Source organism: Chaetodon trifascialis, chromosome 7, assembly GCF_039877785.1.
Source record: "Chaetodon trifascialis isolate fChaTrf1 chromosome 7, fChaTrf1.hap1, whole genome shotgun sequence".
NCBI classification, from domain to species: domain Eukaryota; kingdom Metazoa; phylum Chordata; class Actinopteri; order Chaetodontiformes; family Chaetodontidae; genus Chaetodon; species Chaetodon trifascialis.
Genome location: NC_092062.1, coordinates 7249803 through 7273400, shown reverse-complemented (window position 1 = coordinate 7273400; position 23598 = coordinate 7249803). Strand labels below are relative to the sequence as shown.

Below are 23598 nucleotides of genomic sequence, written 5' to 3'. Positions count from 1 at the left end.
TGGTTATGCAGTGTCTTTGGGTTCTTCTAAAGTATCCAAGAGAGCAATTCCTTCACATTTCCTCCGAGCTCTCCAGGAGAGAAAACAAATCTAAATGATCATTTTTAGTCTGAGTTCAATGGTTGTCAGCAGCTGGCTGTATGGAAAATAGGAAGGAAGAAATAATGATGTTAGACCTTTGTGCTCATGTGATTTGATCCAAGTAAATACTGGAATTTAGCCATTATTGACTGGTTTGTATCTAGTTCAGAAGCACTCTGACCCTTTATGAGGAGGAGGAGGAGGAAGAGGAGGAGGAGAGATTTGTTTGAACCACAGATATTAATGAAGATTTGCATAAGCAAGAGTACAGAGATACAGAGAGTTATCCTCTTTGACATTGTTCATCGTTCCTACTGTGTTTACTCAGCAAATATCAAAAAGGCTGCTCTGCAATCAGCTGCAACAAACCTCTTTTTAGACCTTTATTTTCATTCCTTCTCCTTACACATACTTAGCATCTGCTTATGTATGTTGTGACATGGCCTTAATCCTTTAGCTTTCATCGTAAAAAAGTCCTTTTTTTTGCCATTAAGAGAGCTCTGAGTTGATGGATGCTTATTACTACTGCTCTACTCACAATGCTGCTACCCTTAAGAGGATAGAGCAGATGCATAAAAACTAAAAATGCGTATTTGGTAGTTATGTAAGGAAGATGTTTACTGTGTGTTTCCTTCCAGGTACCATGCAGCCTGGAGTACTGGGACGAGCTCCAGCAGGCCTTTGTTCCATACCGGGAGTTCAGTCTTTCGGAGAGCAGCCCCTGCCAGCTGCAGCTGCCCAGCCTCAGCCTCACCGACCAGCAGAAGGAGCTGGTGGCCTCAGACCTGTGGAGGATAGTACTCAATAATAACGGAGAGGGAGGTGATGAGCAGAGGTGAGGGAAAATTTCATGCACTATGTTCTATATTATGTACCATAACTTTGTGCCTGTAGGTATCTCTGTGTGTGTTTGTGTGTGTCTGTACGCCTGAACTTGTTTGTAAGAGAGCGTGTGTATGCCTACACGCAAATATGTGTGTGGATGTACAGTGCGTGTGCCGTCCAGTGTGAGGCAAAGCAGAGAGAGAGAGAGCGCACCCAGGCCGCCGAGCACAAAGAGCTAGCAATGTGTCCCTCGCCCCACATCTGGTGTGCAGGAGCAGGGAGCGGGCTTGGAAGGCGTTCAGATCGACCTAATGAGATTTCCCAGCACACCAAGTGCCTGTCAGGGCCCATCCGGATTCCTTCCTGCTTACCTTGAGTGTATCTAATCGGGGGGAAGCTCACGGGAAGCAAGAGGAGTAAAGCCCCCTTTGGGTTGGCTCATAAGTTCTTAGGCCTGGCCTGGCCTGGCCTGGCCTGGCCTGGCCTGGCCGGGATGGGTTGGACTGGGCCTGCCAAGCACCATAACACCTCAAAGAGCATGCCTTTACTGCCGGCTTCTTGCTACCGCTGCTTCCTCTCTTCATCGCACTCATGTCTCACCCGGCATCCTGTTACATCTTCTGTGCTTTACCCATTTTTCATTTCTTTCTGTCTTTTTCTCCTTCCTTCCTCATCTTAATTTACTCTCTGTTTTTTTCTCATTCCCCCCTTTTTACTTCCTCCTGGGATTTAGGAAACTTTTAGTGGAAGAGAATTGCCAAGCCCACATTCTGTGTGGCTTAGAGAGCTCCAGAGGAGCAGAAAGGGAGGTTTAAGAAAACATGTAAGAGAAGAAACAGAGAAAAAACTCTACAGTACCAGATACAGTGTAAAGCAAAATATACATCTGTGTTTCATTACAATCATACTCCAAACACTACAGTTCCTTTATGTTTAAATTATTTGTCTTTTTTGATCAAAATTGATTCCCCTTTCCTTACTCGCTCGTTTCATCTGCCTTACTTTAGTTTCCACCAGAAAAATAACTTGGCTGCCCTGCCAACTGGAAGTAATGAAAATTGTCAACATATGATGCTTATCTTTTTAAGGAGCACTCTGCTGCACCAGCGTTTTTCAGGTCTTGAGCGTTTCCTGCTGGAGTTTTTATGGTGGATCATGGTAGCAGCAAATTACAGAGCAAATGGTCATTCACTTCAATTACCTTCCATTCAACATCATCAACCATGACATGCAATTAATGTCCATGGAGAGGTTCTGCTGGAAACTGGGGCAGTAATAATGTACCTAAACTCCCAGCCTCGGACAGCGAGGAGGCCCTGTCCACATCGTTGTCTATTTTCATTCCTTTTTGTTTGAATAATTGTAGCTTTTGTGATGAGGATGTCACACAATTTATAACTCTCCGGGCAAGAGACAAAAGCATCAGCTACAAATAAGGATCAGACTATTTTAATTAGCGGGTAGAATTATTCTGGCCATTATTCCACAGCTGTGCCTATGCTTTTGATATTACAAAACAAAGTTTGATTGAAAATCAATAACCGTTCGCTAGTTTTCCCTTAAAGCTGTCAGAGGCTGAATCACAGTCGTATATTTTGCTCCATTATTACTTCCACATGAAATCATTTCATATTCACAGAGTGACTTCAATTAATACTTTTTATATTTTTCTTTATTAGTTTGTGCTGCACTTCTTGACTGTATCTCCTCTCCCCCTCCAGTTCGGATAGTGAGAGTGGGTCCCAGCTGCCCTGCGATCAGTTGGTATCTCCAATGGCGTTGGCAGCCTGCACCCGTGTGGACTCCTGCTTTGCACCCTGGTTTGTCCCCTCCCTGGGTGTGTCCCTACAACTAGCACAGCTGGATATTCACCTCTGCCACCACCTAGAACAGCTGGGCACAGGTAGGATAGAGAATACACCGTCATAAGTAGGTTTGAGTATTCAGGCTCATTAGAAGTCAGTGTAATCTAGCTGTTAGACAAAGTGACTTTAAATTTTCTTTTTGTTTTATTTGTGCAGAAAAACGGTTTGGCCTTCTTCTCCATGTTTTTTAGTTGATCATGGTAGCAGCAAACGCAGAACCGATGGTCATTCACGTTAACAACCTTAAATTTAACATCATCAACTGCAGCTAATGAGTCAGTTAATTCATTGAGTGGTTCACCTTGAACATGCTGCAGTAATTTATAATGATCAGTTCTAGTTTTGTGTTTGATTATGTCAGTCCTGTGATAAGAAACAGCTCCAAACACATTTCTGTTAACTTGCATTGAACTGTGTGTGACCTCTTGTGTGACACCCACGGCGATGCACACGTGCAATACTTTTGTTATGTATGTCATTTTTGTTTGCCCTGACTCGACTCATAGTCCCAGATGGCAGGATGGTCATTCCTCTTTATTCTAAAACACTTGAAGTCAGTTTTGATGTTGTCTCTTACTCCTCCAGTTCCACCTCGACAACTTCGCCCCTTCCTGCCAGACAGGAAACTACCTCAGGAGCAGGAGTTCATGGTGATTGGTGCTCGAGAGCCACGGGTATTCCTACGCCAGTGGAGCACCGGACCACGTCACTGTCAGGACATCAGCTTTTCTACCCAGTTAGGCTGCAAGCTGCTGGAGTACCGAAACCTAACACACCTTCAGCTCCTCCAGCCTTGCGTACTACAGGTAAAGCTCAGCTATTTATGTTGGTTTTACATCTTTCTAGATTTTTGCATTTTTCAGAAAATGTGAAAAGTGAAAGTGAATTTAGAATTTGATTTCTTGTGTTTTTCAGGGCCAGGCCGCAGCCACCTGCTGCCCTGAGAGCACCACACTGGATGTGAATGTGTTTGTGGACCCAGTGTTCCTCAACATCAGCCAGTATGCCATCCACACTGTGGACACTGCCATCCAAAGCTGGCACCAGGTACCAGAGAGTTTAGGCTGGAGGGACTGCAACACATTGTATTTTTAACCACACCCCAAGAAATACAATGAAGCACAAGATCCATGAATTGACACTCAGAAATCACACATTTTTAACGATAAATTGTTCGTATTGCCTTCAGAAGTTTGGACTAATGTAGCAGTTAGGGGTCCTGAAGGTGAGGATACCCGTCAGTTTCTTTTTTAAATTACAGCTCATGTCAGAAGCAAAATAGTTGATTTCACACATGAAAACAGACAAGGGCAATCTCCAGCCAAATTTTCGCTGATGCTTGAAGAAGCACATTTGAAGTGACCACAGTAATCAGTGATATGGTCAGTTAGGTTTGCACAGTATTGGAGGATGACTTGTTCAGTTGTACATTTAAATAATGGGATACATTCAGACATTTCAGATGTCAAGGGACTTGCCCTGCTGCTCGACTGCTAGCACTCACATATAGCTATTACATATATTTGGAGCAAGAGGCTAGTAAATCCATAGAGGAAATCCTTAGAAAATGTGTGTATGTTTAGAGAATATGCTGAAAGACGGTCTTTCTGTCCCAGATGGAGTATCAGCTAAACAAACTCACAACAAAGTGGATTTCATGAGAATGGTTTCGGTAGTATGCCAGTGGTAATAAAATTTGCAGGATGGAACTGCCTTTCAGTTTGCTGTAAAGTCTGACTAAGAGGCTACAGTGTGTCTGTTCTTGGGCTTGTAGTCCTATGGTCCTCGTCATCTCTCAGTTCTCAGCTCTCAGCACTGCCTCTGGTAGCCAGGATATTTGTGTGTGAAGTGATGCCCATGAAAACACGGTAAAACTTGAGTGGTGACACCTGCCAAGACTTCATCTGGCCCCAGTCCTCCACCCACTTGTCTACTTCACACACACACACACACACACACACACACACACACACACACACACACACACACACACACACACACACACTCTCACCCTGGCCTCTTTGGCTTTGTATGCCCTATCATGGCTATGCTCGGCTCAGCTGTGGCTGTGCTGACTCATATACTGGCCTCTGGAGACGTGAAGTGCTCTCATGGTTTTACATGCATGCAGACTCTCGCTGCCAGGTGAGAGAAATAATAGCTTGTGTTTTTCTAGGAACAGCTGTGGTCTTTTACCTGTGGAAAATAAAATTAAGCAAGCTGTATAGAAAACCTACTATAAAATGATTGTTCTGGCAAGCGGTTTAATACCTTTGTTTTCACCCAGTGGCATCATTGACTCATCAAAAGCTCTTAACCGACCGTGTTGGATGATGGGTCATAATTGACCCTTGGCTTCATCATTGCATCATGTAGCACATGCTTGTGAATGTTCCCTATTTCTGCTGGTTAATTTAGCCATAAATAAGACTTTAGAGCATTGGTGGTGTTGTAATGAATGGCCATATTGCAGCCTTCCTGGAGTGTTTTGGATATGTTGGTATCCATGGTGGGCTTTTACTCAATATGCCAAGCATGATTACTTAGGTTATTTGTTGGCCATACAGTCTCAGCCAAGGCTTTTCTGATACTGATTGGGTGATATGTTTGGCTTTTTGAATGGTATCTTTGCCCAGTATCTTGAGACTCGAAATAGAGGCATACAGTGCTCACACACATGAACACACACAGAATATCCTTCTTCACTTGTACACTACACAGTCTTGACTTTTATGACACAGTCACACTTAAACACAAACCCTGAAGGCTGCATTTACATGTCCACTGGTATGGAATTGATTCATAAAACGATTAAGCCTGCTGTATTGATTGGTCTACACAGCAGCAGCAGCAGCAGCAGCCTTGTAACTTGTACAGAACCTTTTAACTACCTCCAGCCTTCACCACTTTGCTGAACACAAGGGAAAAACACACCATAATTATAAGGCAAATGTGCTGCATGTGGGTATGGTAGTTCTGCAGTCAGGGGTAGACAGAGGTCAAGTGCAAAAGACTATTTTTTAGAAAATGATCTTAAATATTTGGTTCTCTTCAGAGAATGCTGTGACTCCAATCAAGGATTGTCATTTTCCTTTTTTGGGAAATCTTGTACATGGTGAGAAAACTTCATCCCAAGCTGCCTGGTGGTGTGCTGCACTATAGGGATGGATGTAAAGGACCGCCCAGTTAAACGAAAATGTGTCTTTGATCTGATAGAGGTTTACATTCCGCACACACACTCGTGCACACAAAGTGCATGCGTAGAAAAACTTGATTCTAATTGAAAACGTAATCGCGAGCAGTTGAAAACGCTAACAGGCTCCGTCCTTCCGCAACAGAAGGATGTATCCTAACGTGTGTAATTGTATCAGTGATTTTCATGTTTCCTGGTGTCAAGGCTGGCAGGCAGGCATGTTGTGATGTGGCCTATAGGGTCGGCATTGAACTGCGGAGAAGATTCCTCAACTACCACACAATTGAAACCTCACAACCCAGGCATGGTCATACCAGACCACCACAGCCAGAGCAGCTGGAGCGCTTCCAGATGCAGAGCAATAAATAGAAATAAAAGACATTTCTTGGTATATGGTTGCAATTTATTCTCATATAGTAGCCATAATTTGTTTGATATACACGGTAACATGGAATGTGTCCTTGATAACGACACGGATACAAGACACATCAGCATCAAGACCTTTCTGGCATTCATCAGGACACATGTCTTATGACTTCTCATTAATATTGATATGAATTTATATTCCATCTATAATACTACTCAGTATGTCACAGAGCCAGCAGACTCGCCTCCTCATCCTTACCCTTTGCTTCTTTCCTTTATCTCTAACCTTTTATCAAGTCCCCACTAACAGTTCTGTCGGCAGGCAGATTGTTCAATATTGAGGTCAAGTTAATCTTCAGTGATGCTGTTATATGTAAAACTGGAAGGAAACTGAGGTGAAACTATAGTGTTTTTCATTGTTAGAGGGATTTTTAGTCACGAAGATGAAAAAAATCAAAAAATCAAATTTTTCTTAATTTCTTCTTCTTTTGCCTTTTCTCCTTGCTCAATAGCCCCATATGGCCCCAACCTCAGCCCCCCTCCAGCCTAACCTCAGGCCCCATGTCTCAATTCTCAATCTTCAGTCCCCAGCCCCACTTTCAATCTTTGCTCCCCCCAGCCCCTAACCCCAGGGAAGTGGCTTTGGTGGAAAGCCACACAAAAGCCCAGTAGTATTTACTCACTCTGCCTTCTCACAGAACGTTCACAGGCTGTTACATGTGCAATTGAGACAACAGGAATTTTCCTCCTGTTATTTTTTTTCCCCCATTTCTCCCATGTTTGAACAATTCTCTGCTTTCCTCCGCAACCGGAAAGAAAGTGATAGAGAGATCAGGTTCCTGTTAGGAGCAGATGTGAGGGTGAGGGTCATCTAGAGAGGAATATATAGGTGATTGTAGAACTCATCACTTTTTCATTATGTCCCTTTTACAGGTTTCACTATCTCCTTCATGGTGTCATGTTTCATGAGTGTTTCTCTTGAGTGGGTGTCATTATTTACAATCTGTTTTCCAGACATTTTACTGTACCTTGCCATTTATATATATGCCACTCTGCCATGCAGATCTGGGTTAGACTCTGTGAAAACTAAAGTAATAGTATCTGGGTGGATTAGTGAAATGGATACTTTGATTCCTGGTAGGACTGCGTCTGAAGAAGAAGCTGTCATCCTGTGCTCTTTAACAAGGAAGATGTGTTGACTGTTTAAATATCTTTGTCCTAATATTTGTCCACTTAAAGTCCCTGGATAGACAGAGTGATTATGATTACTGCAGGGAGCTTTTCTGATGTGTGTATCATGTTGCCTCATGAATCGGAGCAGAAAGACGATACCATCAAAGAGTGGGTTTAGCAATGGCATCTTAAGATGGCAGCAGGAAGTTTGTAAATCGCAGTGTCACATTCGAAAGGGAGCACAGATAGTGTTCCACTATAAAACTGGAATGGACTGAACCAACCGTCGCAGCTGTCCCGTCTATATTTTGCTCTCTCTACCTCTCTCTCACACATCTATCATCAAGTGTTCTTTTTAATGGTGTAAACTTTCCCATCCGTTTTCAATAGCATCAACAACCCCAGGACCCTGAACGTGCTTGGCAGTCAAACTCCAGGCTTTTACTGCCAGCCTCTTTTAACCATCAACCATCAGCCCCCTGCCATTTAAAAATACGCAGCACGCTGGGGTCCCTCTCAGTAGGGATAGCTGAGTAGTTACTGAGAAGTTGTCTGAACCACAGTCATGTGCGTCAAGAGTCAGGGAGGGGTGTGCAGGAGAGATCCCATCAGGGCCTAAGAGCCTTTGGAAGGAGCTCAAGTAAAACTTACACATGCACTTGCACCCACACACTAACTATCCAACTCACATGCACACTGTGTGCTGCTCTGAAGTTGTGTGTTTGAATTCCTGTATGCAGGAGACTCGACACACTCCCCGCTCCCTGTTAAACCAGTGTTTTCAATAGCAGGCCAGTGAGCTCTTCGCTCTTGCATGCAAAGTGACGTAAGAATGGACAGCATCCCTGTACGGCTCGCATGACTGGAGTTTTCTGTGAGGCTTTCTCAATGACCCATTGCTGTAGGTGGGCCTTACTCCACCATATTGTTTTCTCCCAACAAACCACAATATATTGATGACTCTTACTACCAGGAATGCCTACTTAAAGGCCCACTTTGTTCCAAGCGTTGGGAAAATATTTGGAAAAACAGTGCATACTCAAACGGACTTGCCATTTGAAATGAGTTGACATCTCGAGGCCTGTTTAAAGAAGGATGTGAAAAAGTCGAGATGCCTGCTGGAGGTTTTGTGTGGGACCAAGGGGTAGATTTAGCCCCGAAGCCCAATCTAAGCTGCTTCAGCCTGGGTAGCTGTCATACTGTGATATAATTCGCTCCCCTGTTGAGGTTGTGTTGTTCCCACAGATGATCTCACTCATCTCTTTCTCCCACTGGCTGACAGCTGCACCACCAAGATCTACATCTTTAAGACTGAGACTACATACATTACATTACATTATGGATACCCGCATTTGTGGTTATACACACTTCACACACTGTACATTATACACCCATTACAAACACACATACCTAGAATATTTGCTTATTATGTTATATTTTCTAGTCACAAAAGCTCTTTCTCATGTCACCCCTCTTCTTTTTCCCTCTCTTCATCCATTCATCCATCTATACCTGCTACCTCAACCCTCACCCTCTGTTTTCTCTCAGAATGGGAACCCGGAGGCTGACGAGCTGGTCTACAGCCACTATGTGATCTGTAATGACACACACGAGACACTGCGCTTTGGCCAGGTGGACACAGACGAGAACGTGCTGCTGGCCAGCCTCCACAGCCACCAGTACAGCTGGAGATCCCACAAGTCCCCTCAGGTAGCACATGCACACACACACACACACACACACACACACACACACACGCACACACACAAACACACGTACATACTCTCATATATACGTAAGTACATGGCCCAGGAGCTGGAAATATCTGATGGCCCGCAGCCTTGCGATTTTGGTTGGAATTTTGAGTAGATGCACAAATGCATGCTTATACACACACGCAACTTTAGCACACCAATGCACAGTATTTCCAGAAATACATCAATGCATCCTCAATATAAGTACATGGAACATATACACAGATAGGCACACACATCTACATATACTGGATTGTGCTCTGTACACATAAAGAAACACAATACACAGATGGTACCTACATGGACTTGCACAAACACACACACATTCTGAACCAAACAAGTGAGTACAGATGTGCTACATGTGTGCACACACACATACCAATGTATAGAAAATGGCTTACACGTACAAATTCATACTCATTGACTTGAGCATGCAAATTGTGTCCTCAGGCTCACAGAGGTATACACACAGACACACTGGACAGGCCTTCGTCAGTGTGCAGCCACTGTCTGTGTGTTTCTGTCAGAGCTCTCAGACAGTGCCCTGACAGCATTGTTAAAGAAGATTGATTATATTTAACCCTTTGTGGTTTTGAGGTTGAGTGGAGGGTGGGCTGGCGATATATGGCATATGTGTGTGTGTTTGGTGCACACATGTTTCAGGACCCCCATGTGCTCCACAGCGAGTGTGAGAAAGTCAAGCTTGAGAAAAGACATGGCCATAATTGCTCACAGTAAGTCAGTAAGTCAAGTTGTATTAATCATGGACCAGGGTTAATCTGTGCTCTTACCTCACTCTTTCTCTCTCTCTCTCTCTCTCTCTCTCTCTCTCTCTCTCTCTCTCTCACACACACACACGCACACACACACACACACACACACACACACACACACACACACACACACACACACACACACACACACACACACACATACACACACACACACACACACACACACACTCTTGGAGAGTGGCAATCTGGCATATCAGCACAGCGAATACCACATCTCATTTTAGCAGTGAGTCAAAATGACCTCTGTATTTTCAGGGATGTTTTGGAAGAAAGATTGTCCGAGTGGGCCAAATGTCATCATAGATGAAGAATGTGATTCCAAGATGGTTCTGTCATGTGTTATTCCATCATGTGTTTGTGGTATATGAAATATGTGTTCTCAAGATGAACATGATTTGTGAAACTAGATAAATAAGAAGTAGTACAACTTTGCCAAAAGCACTCAGCTAACTTATTGAACTTGATGATAAAATGCCTGCCAATGTGTCCGCCTCAGCAAATTGTAGCACACACTCCTAATTACATTTTGGGGTTATAAAAATAGTGACAGTGATAAGAGAAAGGCTTGTATTTCTTTAATGGTTACTTGGTCCTGCTAGTGTGTTTTTGTAGCTCTTACAAATCAGTGTCCAGACTGAGTATAAGTGGTTGTGCTGTTTTGCTTCAGTCCCATGTTGCTTTGGAGTGTCTAAAACAACTCTGATCACCACGAGCCATCATTCCCCAGACCTCTCCACTCTCCAAAGCAACCTTTCCTTTTTCTATCTGTGAGCCTGCTCTCCACTTCAACCCCAGGACCTTCCCCTTCACCCCTGACCTCTAGTCTGTTAGTCTGTTATTTACCAACCTCAAGTCCCATCCTGCATTAGACATTTGATTATTTCCGTTTGTGCTGTTATTGTACATTTACCAGAACTTTAAACCTATCATCTCCTATCTCCTAATTCTGTCCTCACTTCCCTCATCTCTAAACCCCTAAACCTCTCCCATTATCTTCATCTTTTTCCTTCATAATGGTCCATTCTTTTCTTTCATTTTACTTTGAATAACCATGTTAAACAGCAGCTGCCTCCAAACGCTGCAGGCCACAGTGCTGGTTGTTTGAATGATAGACCTCAACACTCTGATGACATTTGTGTCTAGTCAACTGTCTGCTCTGTCCTCGCATTGGTCCAGCCAGCAGACCTGAGCTTTTAACTCTTTTCATGTTGTCTGAGCTCCATTCATAATGATGTTTAAATCTTGTTCCCGTTGTACTTTTTTCACATCCCCTCATCCCCTCCCCATTCCCCAATCCTGTCACCCCTCCAAGTACATCAGTAAACACTTTTCAGCTTGGGACCCACAGTGCAATTAGCTCATTCATACTGCGGAAATGCTAATGCTGTGTATAGTATTTTCTGTCTTTTTTTGCCATGCACTGTAGGGACCCAGCGGACGCAGGCCAAAACCAATTTCAGGCCACACACCCTAAGCCATAGTTTAGAAAACATAGCTGCACAATATTCCCTTGATGTTGGCTCGGTCCAGTGCTCTCTTTATTCCTGATGCCTCACCTCCATCAGCTCGATGAGATCAGCAGACCTGGACAGTCTCTGGCCCCCACGCTGTTTTGGGGGTCTCACTTGGACATTTGTGCCTTCCTCTTAACAGTCTCCAACAACAGCACACAGTTTCCCAGCCCTGTCCCTGTCCTTTTCTCACACCCCCTAGCATATCCCTATGTTCTGGTGTTTACGACCATGCTGGCTGAGCTCTTTAGTCCTGTCTGGCTTGTCCTGCTGCTGGCCTCCGCCTGGCTATCCAGTTCTTTCTTGGACTATGACTAGGAGGCGACTCTGTCCTTTATATCTCTGTCACACCCCAGTAAGTGCTGTCCTTTCATTTGGGATCATGACCTTGGACTACCCCTCAAGCCTTGCTCCACATCTGGCCTGGTCCAGTCTGTTCTTTGCTCACACCAGTACCTTTTCTTTTAGATTCATACGGTTGTTTTGTGTACCTTTTTAATTTCCATACATCATCCTTTGTCACATTGCTCTGCCAGGAGCCCTGGTTAAACTGTCTTCTCTTGACATGAGGTCATGGCTCCTCCTCCCTTAATTCTGTCTTCCAAGCCCTCTTAACCACCAAACTACCATTAGTGCCATCACTCTGTCCAGGGCTCATCTGTCTCTGCCTCCCAACTGTGCCCCCTTTCCCCACTTTGTGTAACACACACACACACACACACACACACACACACACACACACACACACACACACACACACACACACACACACACACACACACACACACACAGCACACATTCCCCACCCCTGTTGTTCATGGCCAACCTTGTCTTGTCTGGGAGGCCTGGGGCCTGTCCAGAAGGCAGGCCATCAGCCTGTCCTCATGGCTCTGGTATGATGTGTGTGTCCCAGCTGACCTGTCCCCAGGCACACACACTCATACACACACACACACAAGCCAGAGCTACTAATTTGCTGTTGTAAAGTAATCTGTCCCCCTTTCTCTCTCTGGCTCCCCTGAGAACTCACTGGACATGAGATCATCTTGAACAGAGGGAGATGGTGGGAGTGAAGAAGAAGGGATGGAGGCAGAATGGACAGGGAAATATGAGAAAGTCAAAATGAGGGTAGCAAGGAGTTGTCAAGGGAGATACTGTACAGGCCTACTTGAGGATATACAGGAGGACTTGGAAAAAGGGAAGCCAGGGGCAAAGGATGAGCCATGTTGTTAACTCTCACAGATTGGCATAGAGAACGCTACAGTGGCAGCACAGCCAAAAATGTGTCTACTCGCTATCTTGCTGTCTCTCCCACCTTCCCCGTTTCTCTCTGTTCATGATGCATGACCAACATTAAGCAAGCATAGCTGAGTAGATTTGCCAACTATGTTTTATTATCGTGCATTAAGTCATTTAATCCTGTCTTAATCTGCTATTGCACGTCCATAGACATAGTCAGAAAGATTCAGGAGAGAGGACAGAACTTCCTAACTGAACAGGCCTGCTGTTATTTCAACTTGAACTAAAACGGGGAGGCATATTTAAAATCCTGCAATCTCCTGTGTGTGCCTTTGTGTGTCCATTTCTGAAAGAGTGCTTAATGTGTGTGATCCTGAGTGGTCTAACCAGTGTATACTTCTCACAGTGTTGACATACCTCTGAATATCTGTCACTTCTCTCAGAAGAACTCTCAAGCGGAGTGTTTTTGCAGTGAAATGTGAACCTCAGCTCAGGTCACACTCCCTCTCACTGCACCTCTGTTTCTCTCCATCTCCCTTCCACTCTTTCAACCCCCCTGTTTCTGCTGTCACTCATGACCATAAGATGCATTAAAAGGGTCGATTGAGGCAGTCACGTCCTCAGAGCCCACTGTGGTCTAACACTTGATCAAATTATGCCCACAAATGAACATACGAACACACACACGCACACACACAGATAAAATGTTTCCTAAGGCCTGGAGTCTGTCAGACCTTTCAGTCTAGTTTCCCTCTTTGAGGCTCAGCATGCCTTCACACCCCAGCATTTACCAGCCAAGGTAAAGAATTTATAAACACACACAATATTCCCCATTTATATGTTTTTGTTGTCTTATATATTGTATCAGAGAGAGCAACACACAGATACAGATAGGTTGATTCATCGATCAAAAAAACTCCACGATGGTCATGTGTACTTCACACTCTCTGTGTAATTAAGCATAGTTTATATCTGTCTCACACACACACACAAACACACTCACTGTCCCCACCCTGCTGTTTTTCAGGGCTATGGCGTGTGGTGGGGTGTGGATGGTTGAAATATCTGGCTGCTTGGTACAGGATGCAGCCGAGCTGATGGAAATCCCTGTGGTTAGTGTGGTTAGCAGGGAGAGGGGCGTAAAAAGCCCCCTGGATTTGGGAAGGACTTTTTAAGTGCCTACAAGGAATATTCACAATTTGAATAAATTGTAATTTACTCCAGGAGCAGGCTTCTACAGAAGAGCGCTCCCTCTCTCTTACTAGACGTGTGTCTTTGCATGTGTGTGTGTGTGTGTGTGTGTGTGTGTGTGTGTGTGTGTGTGTGTGTGTGTGTGTGTGTGTGTGGTATTGGTCCATGTGCATATGTCTGTCAGTGTTGTGTTGGTGTGCATGCGTGTGGTTCCCAGGGGTAATGTGCTGGAGATAGCAGCCCAGGACTATTAGTGTGTGGTTAGTTTGGCCGTGTTGTTGGAAGCAGGCATGACAGGGAGGTATTTGGTATGAGTGTATGCGTGCGTGTGCATGTGTGCATGCGTGTTTTTGCTTTTACTTGCTACATAGCAGTGAGGAAATTTTGGAAAGTAAGGCCATTTTGGCTGATCCTCACAAATTCAAAGAGCTGTTAGAGCTAGAAGTAGATTTAGGCTAAGGTTAGGCATTCAATTGTGACGGTTAAGGTTGGGGTAAAGGGATATGGAACGTATTGTGTCAGCGAGGGTCCTCACAAGTAGCGAAGTACAAGTGTGCTTGTGTGTATGCACATGTGCTTGAGTGCATGTGTGTTTCTGTGTGTGAGGAAAGTGAGAGAACATTTTTACATCAGTGTACACTATGTGTTTTGTCCTGTGTGTATTACTATGTCTGTCTCCTGTTGCTAACTTGATGTGGGCACTTTGCTGTGTCAATCTGATGCGGGCTCTTGTTTTCAGCCTACAGCAGGGTTCAACTTTTACAGCTCATTATTCAGAAGAAGTATATTTATTTCTTAAAATATGTGTTCTTTTGTCAAGTAGGATTTCATATTTCATCGACCTGACCCATTGTTTAAGAAACACTGCCCTCAAGTGAAGTGGTTTAGTTGTGCTGTTCATCCAAGATTGTGGCTTTAACTACAGTGGATTAAGGACCCTTTGGGAGATATTAGCTCCAGTCATGTTAACCCACACATTGACTTATCGGTGAGGGGAGAGAGAGACACTGATGAAAGGGACTGCTGTCTATTTTGATCCCTGGAGAAAACCTACACTTCCCTTTTGTTTATCCTCAGAGCTGGGACAAGTCCAGAGGGAAGGTTGATTTTTTTATTAAACTGGCATGTACTTGCAGGTGAACACTGTATCACTGGACAGAGGTTAAACAGTGGCCACTCGCTGAGTTACAGTTTGATGATAATCGGTGTCTAAGCTGACATTCGTGTGCAGTAACATGAACGACTGATGCATGAAACACTCAACTCCACTGAGTCATTCTTCATGGTTCAGTTCAGCGTGTACCAGTTCAGTCATTTATCCTGTACTGTCACACTCTGGCTTGTCCAGGCATGTCTTCTGAAACAGCCCTCTAGTGGAATAAAAAATAAGAAATCACCAAAGTGGTCATAAGGAAAAGCCTTCATGTCATTGACTGAAAGATTGAATTTGAAGATCCATCATGTATTGGTTATTTTAACATTCTGTGTCTATGGCAACAAGACACAAATTGTGTGTGAGTCAGTGGGTCAGAAACTAAGTCCATAGAGAGAGGGGATTATGATCATCATGGCGTCTTTTGTAGGATAACCTTAGACAAACAGAACAGTCATCGTTAGGCGAGGTTGCAGCTTTATTCAGCTATGCACGATTCACATTCCTGGTCCAGGTCACATGTCCATGTCCGTGGTGAGTGGAGAGGACTAGGCCCTCTTAGTCAGCACAGCTCACATAATACAATAAAGTTATAGTTAAGGAAAATTTAAGGAGAATCCCTAGATTAAGCTACAGGCTAGATTTGCAGCTCTGGCTGATGGATTAGTTCACCAGGAATCTCCCTCTCTGTCTCCTCATCTTACTCACTGATATGAATAAATGAATGAAAGAATGTAAACCAGGTGCAGCGTGGTTTCCAAATATATATATTAATAAACTGCAGAAAGGTTCCAAACTAAAGAAAATCAGCTCTACCAACTTCAAATCCTCAGACCATCAAACTTCAGAGGTCACTGACAAAAAAATCAGAATTAATACTAATTCAATAGTCCATTTTGTCTTCAAGCCTTAGTTAAGATTCACTGAAGTCACAGAATAACACAAACAAACTTACCAGTCGTGGCAGTGGTAGACCATGTTCTGTGAGGTAAAATGAATGTTTTTGCCAAAGGGGTCTGGTTTGGACCATGGCTTTGGAGAGAGAGATAGTAACATTTTCAGTTCCCAGGTAAAGCGGTGAAAAGGTGGGCCTTTTTTTGGTGGCTAAGATGCATTGTCCCCTTTCTACAGCGGTGCATTACTGTAGACATTACTCCAACACTCCTGCTGCTTCTCCAAACTGGGGGCATGCCAACTGCCATCTACTATAGGTAATACACTGACTGTTGATGAGTACATCCCCAGTTCAAATAGCCAACCTGTCCCTTTGTGCTCCGAGGTTTCTTCTGCCTTCACCTCTGTTCATCCCAGAAATTGGACCTCCAGTGCACAACGCAAATGATTCTCAAATCTATATCAGCTCACTGGGGATATTAGCCAAGGGCCAGCAGGACAAACCCTCAGGCTAAACCTTTTGTTTTTGAAAAATTGGCGTTTTCTGTTCGTATTTATTCTTTTGTGTATGTCACTGGAGGGCTAAAACTATTTCTCCCAGCGGTGCTTGCTCGGAGCAGGCTTGATTAGTGATTAATAGGATATGTCTCAAGACGTTCTGAACCTCATGTTTGCCTTATTTTGCAAAGACACAGAAAATGTTTCAACATAATGTTGCCAGTAATTTTTGAAATCAATGACTCCTGAATATTCTGGGGACCCATTCTCATCTTTCTGCAACCCACCATTTGGGCCTCATCCAACCACTTTAAAACAATACATTCCCCAGCTTTCTACCACAGCTGCCACAGCCAAGATTTTGATGAGAAATACAGGGAGGACAGTGAGTCTCCACCTTCACCACCCGCTTTTTCTTTTTATCTCTGTACAGTTAATTCACGCTCATCCCTCCGAACTCAGACCAATCTTTTAAAGGAGTTTGTTTTCTCACTCTCACTGACATGCTGTGAGATTTTATTTTGTTTCCATGTTGTATATCTGATGAGCCATTTGTCTGTCATGACTGTGTGTGTATATATATTTGAGTAATTCCACTCCCTGTGTAGTTTGTCCCAGAGGAAGTTCTCCCTCTGACATGCAGAGATTAATTTAATTATCATGTTGATGAGAGCTGAGCTGCTAGAATCTCATATTTGTTTTTCTATGTAAATCTTTTTAAACATGCCAATGTGTTAGCAGTTTAAAAAATGTGTTTTCATCCTTTCCATCAAATCCTTGGCCTTGAAATCACAACAAAGAGTTTTAAACCATGGGTTGCAACCCTGTTTGGGCAGCAGAACTGTTTTCTGGTTGGTCTCCACATGACAAAAGTGTTGGTATGTTTTAATGACCTTGGGCCACATTGTGACAGCAGATTTATTCAGCTAAGATCCCAGTCTTAACAAGTTCAAAAACCTGTGTTGCACTATGATGTCAGTCACAGAATGAGGTCTCTCACTGCGGCAGAGGTCTTAACATTTTGACATCGCTGGTGTCTTTTCTTTTGACATACTCTTGTTGTCACATATGACCCAAGTAAGATTCAAATCTGCAACCCTGTCAACACTCCTGAATGCCGTTCAGACAGTTAATGTAGACCTTTAATGCATTCAGTGGCGATATTTCGAGACAGACATCAGACCAGCTTCCACTCACTAACTGGCTCTACTGTGCTGGGTGCATCCTGTGACACAGGTCAGCAGCTTAAAAATTCACCTCTCTCTGCTCCCTGCCATCTTAAACTGTGTGTATTTATTGATCCTGTACGTTGGTAACTCACATTATGTGTTTTAGTCGACTTTTCTACATGACCAGACTCTGCTGTGTTTATGCTTGGACCATACAAATCAACCAACAGGCCTTGATGTGGAGCCCATGCTAATGTAATGTAAGCATTCAATGACTTTTGTCCAGTAACAAATCCAGTGAAGTTTATTCAGACAAGGTGGCTGTGTGCTCAACAATGCTGACAAAAAGAGAGCGTCACATGACTTTGTGCAGTTCTAAAAGAAGATAAGATAAATATGGAGCTGCAGATGAATGGAAGATGCAGAATATGTTGATCATACTCTGTGTTCTGCAGTGAAGTTCAGTTTTATACCTCAGCAGTCTCAAGACTACAGTTTTAGCTGCAATAAACTACTACTCCAACAGGATTTAGAACAAGCTCACTACAGTATAAAACAGACCTTCTGACAGCAGCCATGACAGGAATGAGACTGTGGAACTGCTCAGATCTGCAAGACAGCCAACTAAGATTTTGGACATGCCATAAGTCCCACAGATTGTCCGATCGTGCAGACATTGCGACCCCCATTCAATCTGCACACAACCAATCTGGCAGTTAATCATCCCAAATTCTAAAATTAGCCAGGGCTCTTTTTAGAATTTGGCTAAACCGTAGCTGCATCCGTACAGTGTGCGTCTGACTTAACCAGCCCACTTGATTCTCTCTTCAATCAGAAGACGGGTAAGGTTAAAGGTTAAAAACAGGTGAGCGTCATGCCCCATTGGTGCTGCCCTGGGTTCAGCACCGCGGACAGCATCTTAGTGCTGTATGGCCAATCCCACAGGAATATTGGGCTGCATGGTGATTTTTGGCGTAGTGACCACAGTAGGAGCTACAGGTCAGGTGACACCCTGTGACTTACAGATGCATCTCACACCACTGCACGTCCAACATGACAGAAGAAACAGCTGTAATATCAAGTGTCACAGCAGCATACACGTGAAAAAATTCATCAAAAATGAATTCAATTCAAAAAATTTTCAAATATTCTGTCAAACACATTTGAAAGCCACCAAGAGCTGTTGGTTATTTGTTTTTTTTTTTATGCCATTTATGTCTGTGGGCCCTCATCCAGGCAGAGCCATTGAAACAGTAACACGCATATCTTAACAGCACTTAGAGTGGAAGCATGAGAAACTTTTTTAATGTATGACCATGTTGTGGTGATATGTTTTCTACACTTTCCTGCGCTTCAGTTTCATTACACAATGTACCACTTTGTGGTTAGTGGTAGCTGTATGGGGTTAACCCACGCTGCATTTGTTCTTTTGCAGGAGAGCTTGTGGTTTCATTGTAGTGAACCAATCCTCTCTGTAGTGAAGTGTTACATTGCACTATGCATTGCATTGTCAAACCACTGGAGACATCAATTGCATTCACGTTGTCTGAGTTAGACGGCAGTCAGCCCACAGTTGCTGGTAGATTAGAGGCACTCCAGTTGTGGTCATGGTATGGGTGACTGAGGTCTCCACTTGCCTAATCAGCCTGTGATCAAGAGCATACCACTTTTTCTTCACTTGTATGCACAGTGGGCATGTTTGTTTATTTGTGTTTGTCTGGACAACTGTTTTTATGTACAGTATGTGTTAGACCTCCAGTGGACTGATGCTTTCCTTCTGTCTGCCAAATGTAAGCTGGAATAGGCTACAAGAAAAAAGCAAGTAGGAAAGATGCACATTTGGGTGGATCTTTAGTCTGAACATGTTGTGGATTAAACTATGTTTGCCTACGTCTGTACTCTATGTGTACTCAGTATACTGTGTGCAGCATGTTGCAATAGTTTGTTTAATTTCTAAAGCCCAGGGAAGGCTTTTTTTGTGTGTTCTCAGACAATTGTACAAGACAAGGTCTCTGTCCTCCAAGGGTCCTCGACCACTGACTCCTTTATCCCCCCCCACCATGCGGTTTGCAAACCTCTCCCCTCTCAGACAGTACTCCTTTTGTCAGCTCCCATCATTTTGGTGCAAACACTTGCTGCGTCTGCGTCTCCTGGAACCCTCAAGGCCCTGGATGTCTAAGATGCCTTGGTAGAAACCAGAGGGAGAACTATGGAACAGTGTTAGTCAAGCATAAACCTCTTAACATCTCCTCTGTCAACCACGGACCCACACAATGCCGTCTCTCTGTACCTTCTTCCAGCTCTCAAACCGCTTCTTAGACTTGCAAATCTGTGCTTTGAAGTTGCACTGCCTTGCTTCTTTTGTCAGAGGGAGGGAGCCAAAGAGGAGAGAAGCATTGCAGACAGCTGTTAAAGCCACCATAATTCCCTCATGTTACATGGGTTAGCCCTCACTGCCCTGGCAAGGATGCTGTTGTGTCTCTCTGTTCTCTCTTTAACTCATTTACGCTTTTTTTCCCCTCTCGTTGCAGTTCAGCTTCGTCTCCCTCTCTCTTCTTTCCCATGTTCATCCTTCCTAGAGGACAAAGTAATCCATATTCTTTTCTTTTGTTGTCTAGGCATAAGCCTGTTTCTTATTTGTTAGGTGGCTAGCTAGCTCCCTGGTCCCAAAGTTATTTCAGCAGACAAGACAGGCCTCTGTTCCACATCCCTCTATTCTCGTCTACGCCCAGATGACATGAAATGAGATGGGCCGTACAGAGACATGTCAGTCTATTTTTAACCTTTGCTATATGAAATTGAATTCACATCATTTTCAAATTTCAAAACAGTTTCAAGCTTCAGAGAGTTTAATTTAGCTTGTTTGGGTGGAATTGAGTGGTAATCAACCATCTAAGACCTGCCACAGCCTCTTTGGGCCTGTTATGGAAACTAGTGTGCAAAGCTACTGGCGTTGTTTATACCTCCACTCCATGTCTCCAAGTCTCAAATCTCCTATTATAGTCTGAGTGAGATGGAATGAAGGAATGGTAGTAATGGGTAGACGACCAGCAACCACTGCGGCTTTGTCAGCCTGTCTTTGCAGCATCCAGGAACAATGATTACATCTCCACTGCGGACAGACACTTAATTTGTGTTATGTGCGCCCAAGCACATTCCTGCTAGAGGACAATAGACGGATCGTGGTTACAGTGGCAGGAGTGACTCGCTCTGTCTGCAGGAGGACAGGGGTTGGAGAGAGTTTGGTGTGTGCACGTGAGAAAGAGAGAGATTTTGTGTCTGTCCAACTGTGCATGTTTCTCTCTCTCCATCTATGTTTGTGCCTACGCTCGTCCTGACACCCACATTATCAAAGCAGACAGCTGAGTGTTTGCCATTCAAATGAGGTAATGTTTACCAGGAAATTAATAGTCATTGCTTTGGTTATGACTGACCGATATCTTACCGTCTTTTACAGGAAACTTTGTTGCTAATGATTTTCTCTGGGGACAGGCTTAAGCAATGGACCAGGAAGTAGACATGACATCGTATCCATGATGGGATTTGGTTGGCTGATTGACTCACCGAATATAATTTACAGTTTAGGCGGGTGGTGATGGTAATTCTCAGAAGTTAGCACCATTTCTGAATGTGTCAGTCCCATGTTTGGGTTCTGCATTTAGTTACCATAGCAACTGGGAAGTCTGGGTGATGCTCATGTGGTACTGATCTCGTGATAAGACCATACATGGTGCCAATATGATCTATGTGGATTTTAACGTCATCATTCTGACCCTCTGATATTTGGTTTAGTCAACAGGTGTTCCTTGTTACGTCTAGGTTAGTCACAATTTCAGCAGACTGTTTGATTTGAAAACATGTCAAAGCGTCATTTTGTGCTCAACATTCAACAATACAGTTATTTAAGCAGATTGGATTGTGGGAAAGCCGGTAAAGCCAGTGGTAATATGCTAACATACAAACCATATCAAACTTGAGCTTTCATCATGGCTGTGTTTGACCACTACAAGGCAAGCTGTCCCTGTGATGATGTGGCCCTGCAGTCTGACTGTGGACATAAGAGCAAAGGGGAATGGAGTGGAGTCAGTTCAAGCAGGGGTGGACAACTGTCAAATCAGTTGGATGATTCACCTCCATGGAACTGTGATGAGTCATCTGTATCTTAGTTATCTTAGCGTATGTAAACAAACATGTAACGTAAACCTTCATGATGATACAAGGTTGCAATGTTCTGTCAAATCAAGAGGCATATCACTCACTTGTAGTCAGTTCATTTCTAAAGAATTGGGATGAATAATCGTAGTTTGATCATATTAATGAGTGGAATGTCTGACTAAAGCCTTTTATTGATGTCACTACCACTGGTCAAGTTTCATCCAAAGAATTTGGCTGGATGCTTGTTATTTGTTAATGTCAGGGCTTGTGGCCAGAGTTGTTATTGGAAAAGCAACAGTGTGACATGATCCCGCTCAAATGCTGCTCACTATCAGCGAAACAGATAGCAGACATTATTTTAGGACACTAGGATGCAGTCACAGAATGAAAATGCTTCGTGCAGATACAGCCAATTACTCAGTTTAATAATGTCCATGCAAATCACTCCAGTACCAAAGCTGGAGCCCAGTAATGTGCTGGAAACTAAGTGTCCATCATCGGCCAGCCACAATCACAATCTCTCCCTGGAGATTTAAGGGAAACGAGGAGAGATTGAGATTTCAATTTTACGTTTCCTTTACACTCAATACACAGCCCAGGAAATGATTGTAATATGACAGATGGGTTCTTAGTTGGTTTTGGACACAAAATCTTCAACTCAGCGTCAGTTACTGAGGGTGGGTGTAGAAGTATTTTGTAAGAAATGAGATAAAAACTTAATTCACATCTCAGGAAAGAAGCTGTTTGCTTTGGCTCTGCTCGAAATAGGGTTAGCTTTTTTCTCAAGGTACTAGGAGAGTGAAAGAGAGGCTTTCTTAAATTCTGCAATAATTCACATGTTCATACTTACTCCATATGTTTTCCACTTATTTCTGCCCAGTTTTGTTTGTCACCTTGGCGTGCCGGCCTAGTCAAGCTATTATACAGTACGGGCTTTACTCTCATGTAAGGCCCTGTGGGGTATTTCATCATTTTGGTTCTTGAGGTTAGAGATCTTCAAATTAGAAAGCAGATGTGATTATGGTTTCTTAACACGCCTGGAGGCACCGCAAGCAGAATGAAAAACCCTGAGTGTAAAAGTTAACTCTTGCTGTATTAAAGTTGTAATTTGCGTCATACAGCTCCCCCACTCCACTGTCATGTTGTCACCTACAGCATGTTTTCAAGTCTTAAAACAATGCTGAATGAGCATATGTACTGTACATTGAAAGGCTTATTGGCTGTCCCTCTTGTGCATACTGAGCATGCATTTTATAGTTCGTGTGACGCTCAAATGAGACTTCAGCAGAGCGACTTACATGAATCAAGTCTCTCTGTGCTTCCATGTACAGTGCTTTCTTACTGAACTGCAACAGAGCAACGCAAAGCTGGAATTTCCTACTAAAAAGTCTGTAACTTTGAAGTTGCCCATTTGATTTGTCCAATTCACAATGCTGAAGTCTCAGAATAGCTTTACCTTAGCTTTATAATGCATTTTTGCACGCAGATCAAGGACTGTGAAATTTGGCCCATCACTTACAATGAAACTGCCTGAGGAAAGGATCCCTCGTGGCCAGTATGGACAGGTGGAGGGAGCGGTGACCAGTGTTTCTTTCAGTGTACATACAGTGTGGGTATGTGAGTACTGTTTTGAGATAGACTTAAAAAATGTGAACCTACACTTTAATTCAACTAATTAACTAACTGAATGACAGTGTGATGTATGACTTTTTGCGTCAGACTAAGCCTCATCCTCCT

The 23598-nt window shown here is 43.5% G+C and overlaps 1 protein-coding gene across 1 annotated transcript in view; it reads left to right on the top strand.

Moving 5' to 3' along the window:
- Positions 1-23598, top strand: part of LOC139333438 (intermembrane lipid transfer protein VPS13B-like) — a 319141-nt gene that overhangs the window by 264465 nt on the left and 31078 nt on the right. Inside the window, exons 42-46 of the mRNA XM_070965843.1 lie at positions 720-916; positions 2628-2809; positions 3357-3577; positions 3687-3818; positions 9052-9213. Of these exons, the coding sequence (XP_070821944.1) occupies positions 720-916; positions 2628-2809; positions 3357-3577; positions 3687-3818; positions 9052-9213 (894 nt within the window). The remainder of the gene's footprint in view (positions 1-719; positions 917-2627; positions 2810-3356; positions 3578-3686; positions 3819-9051; positions 9214-23598) is intronic.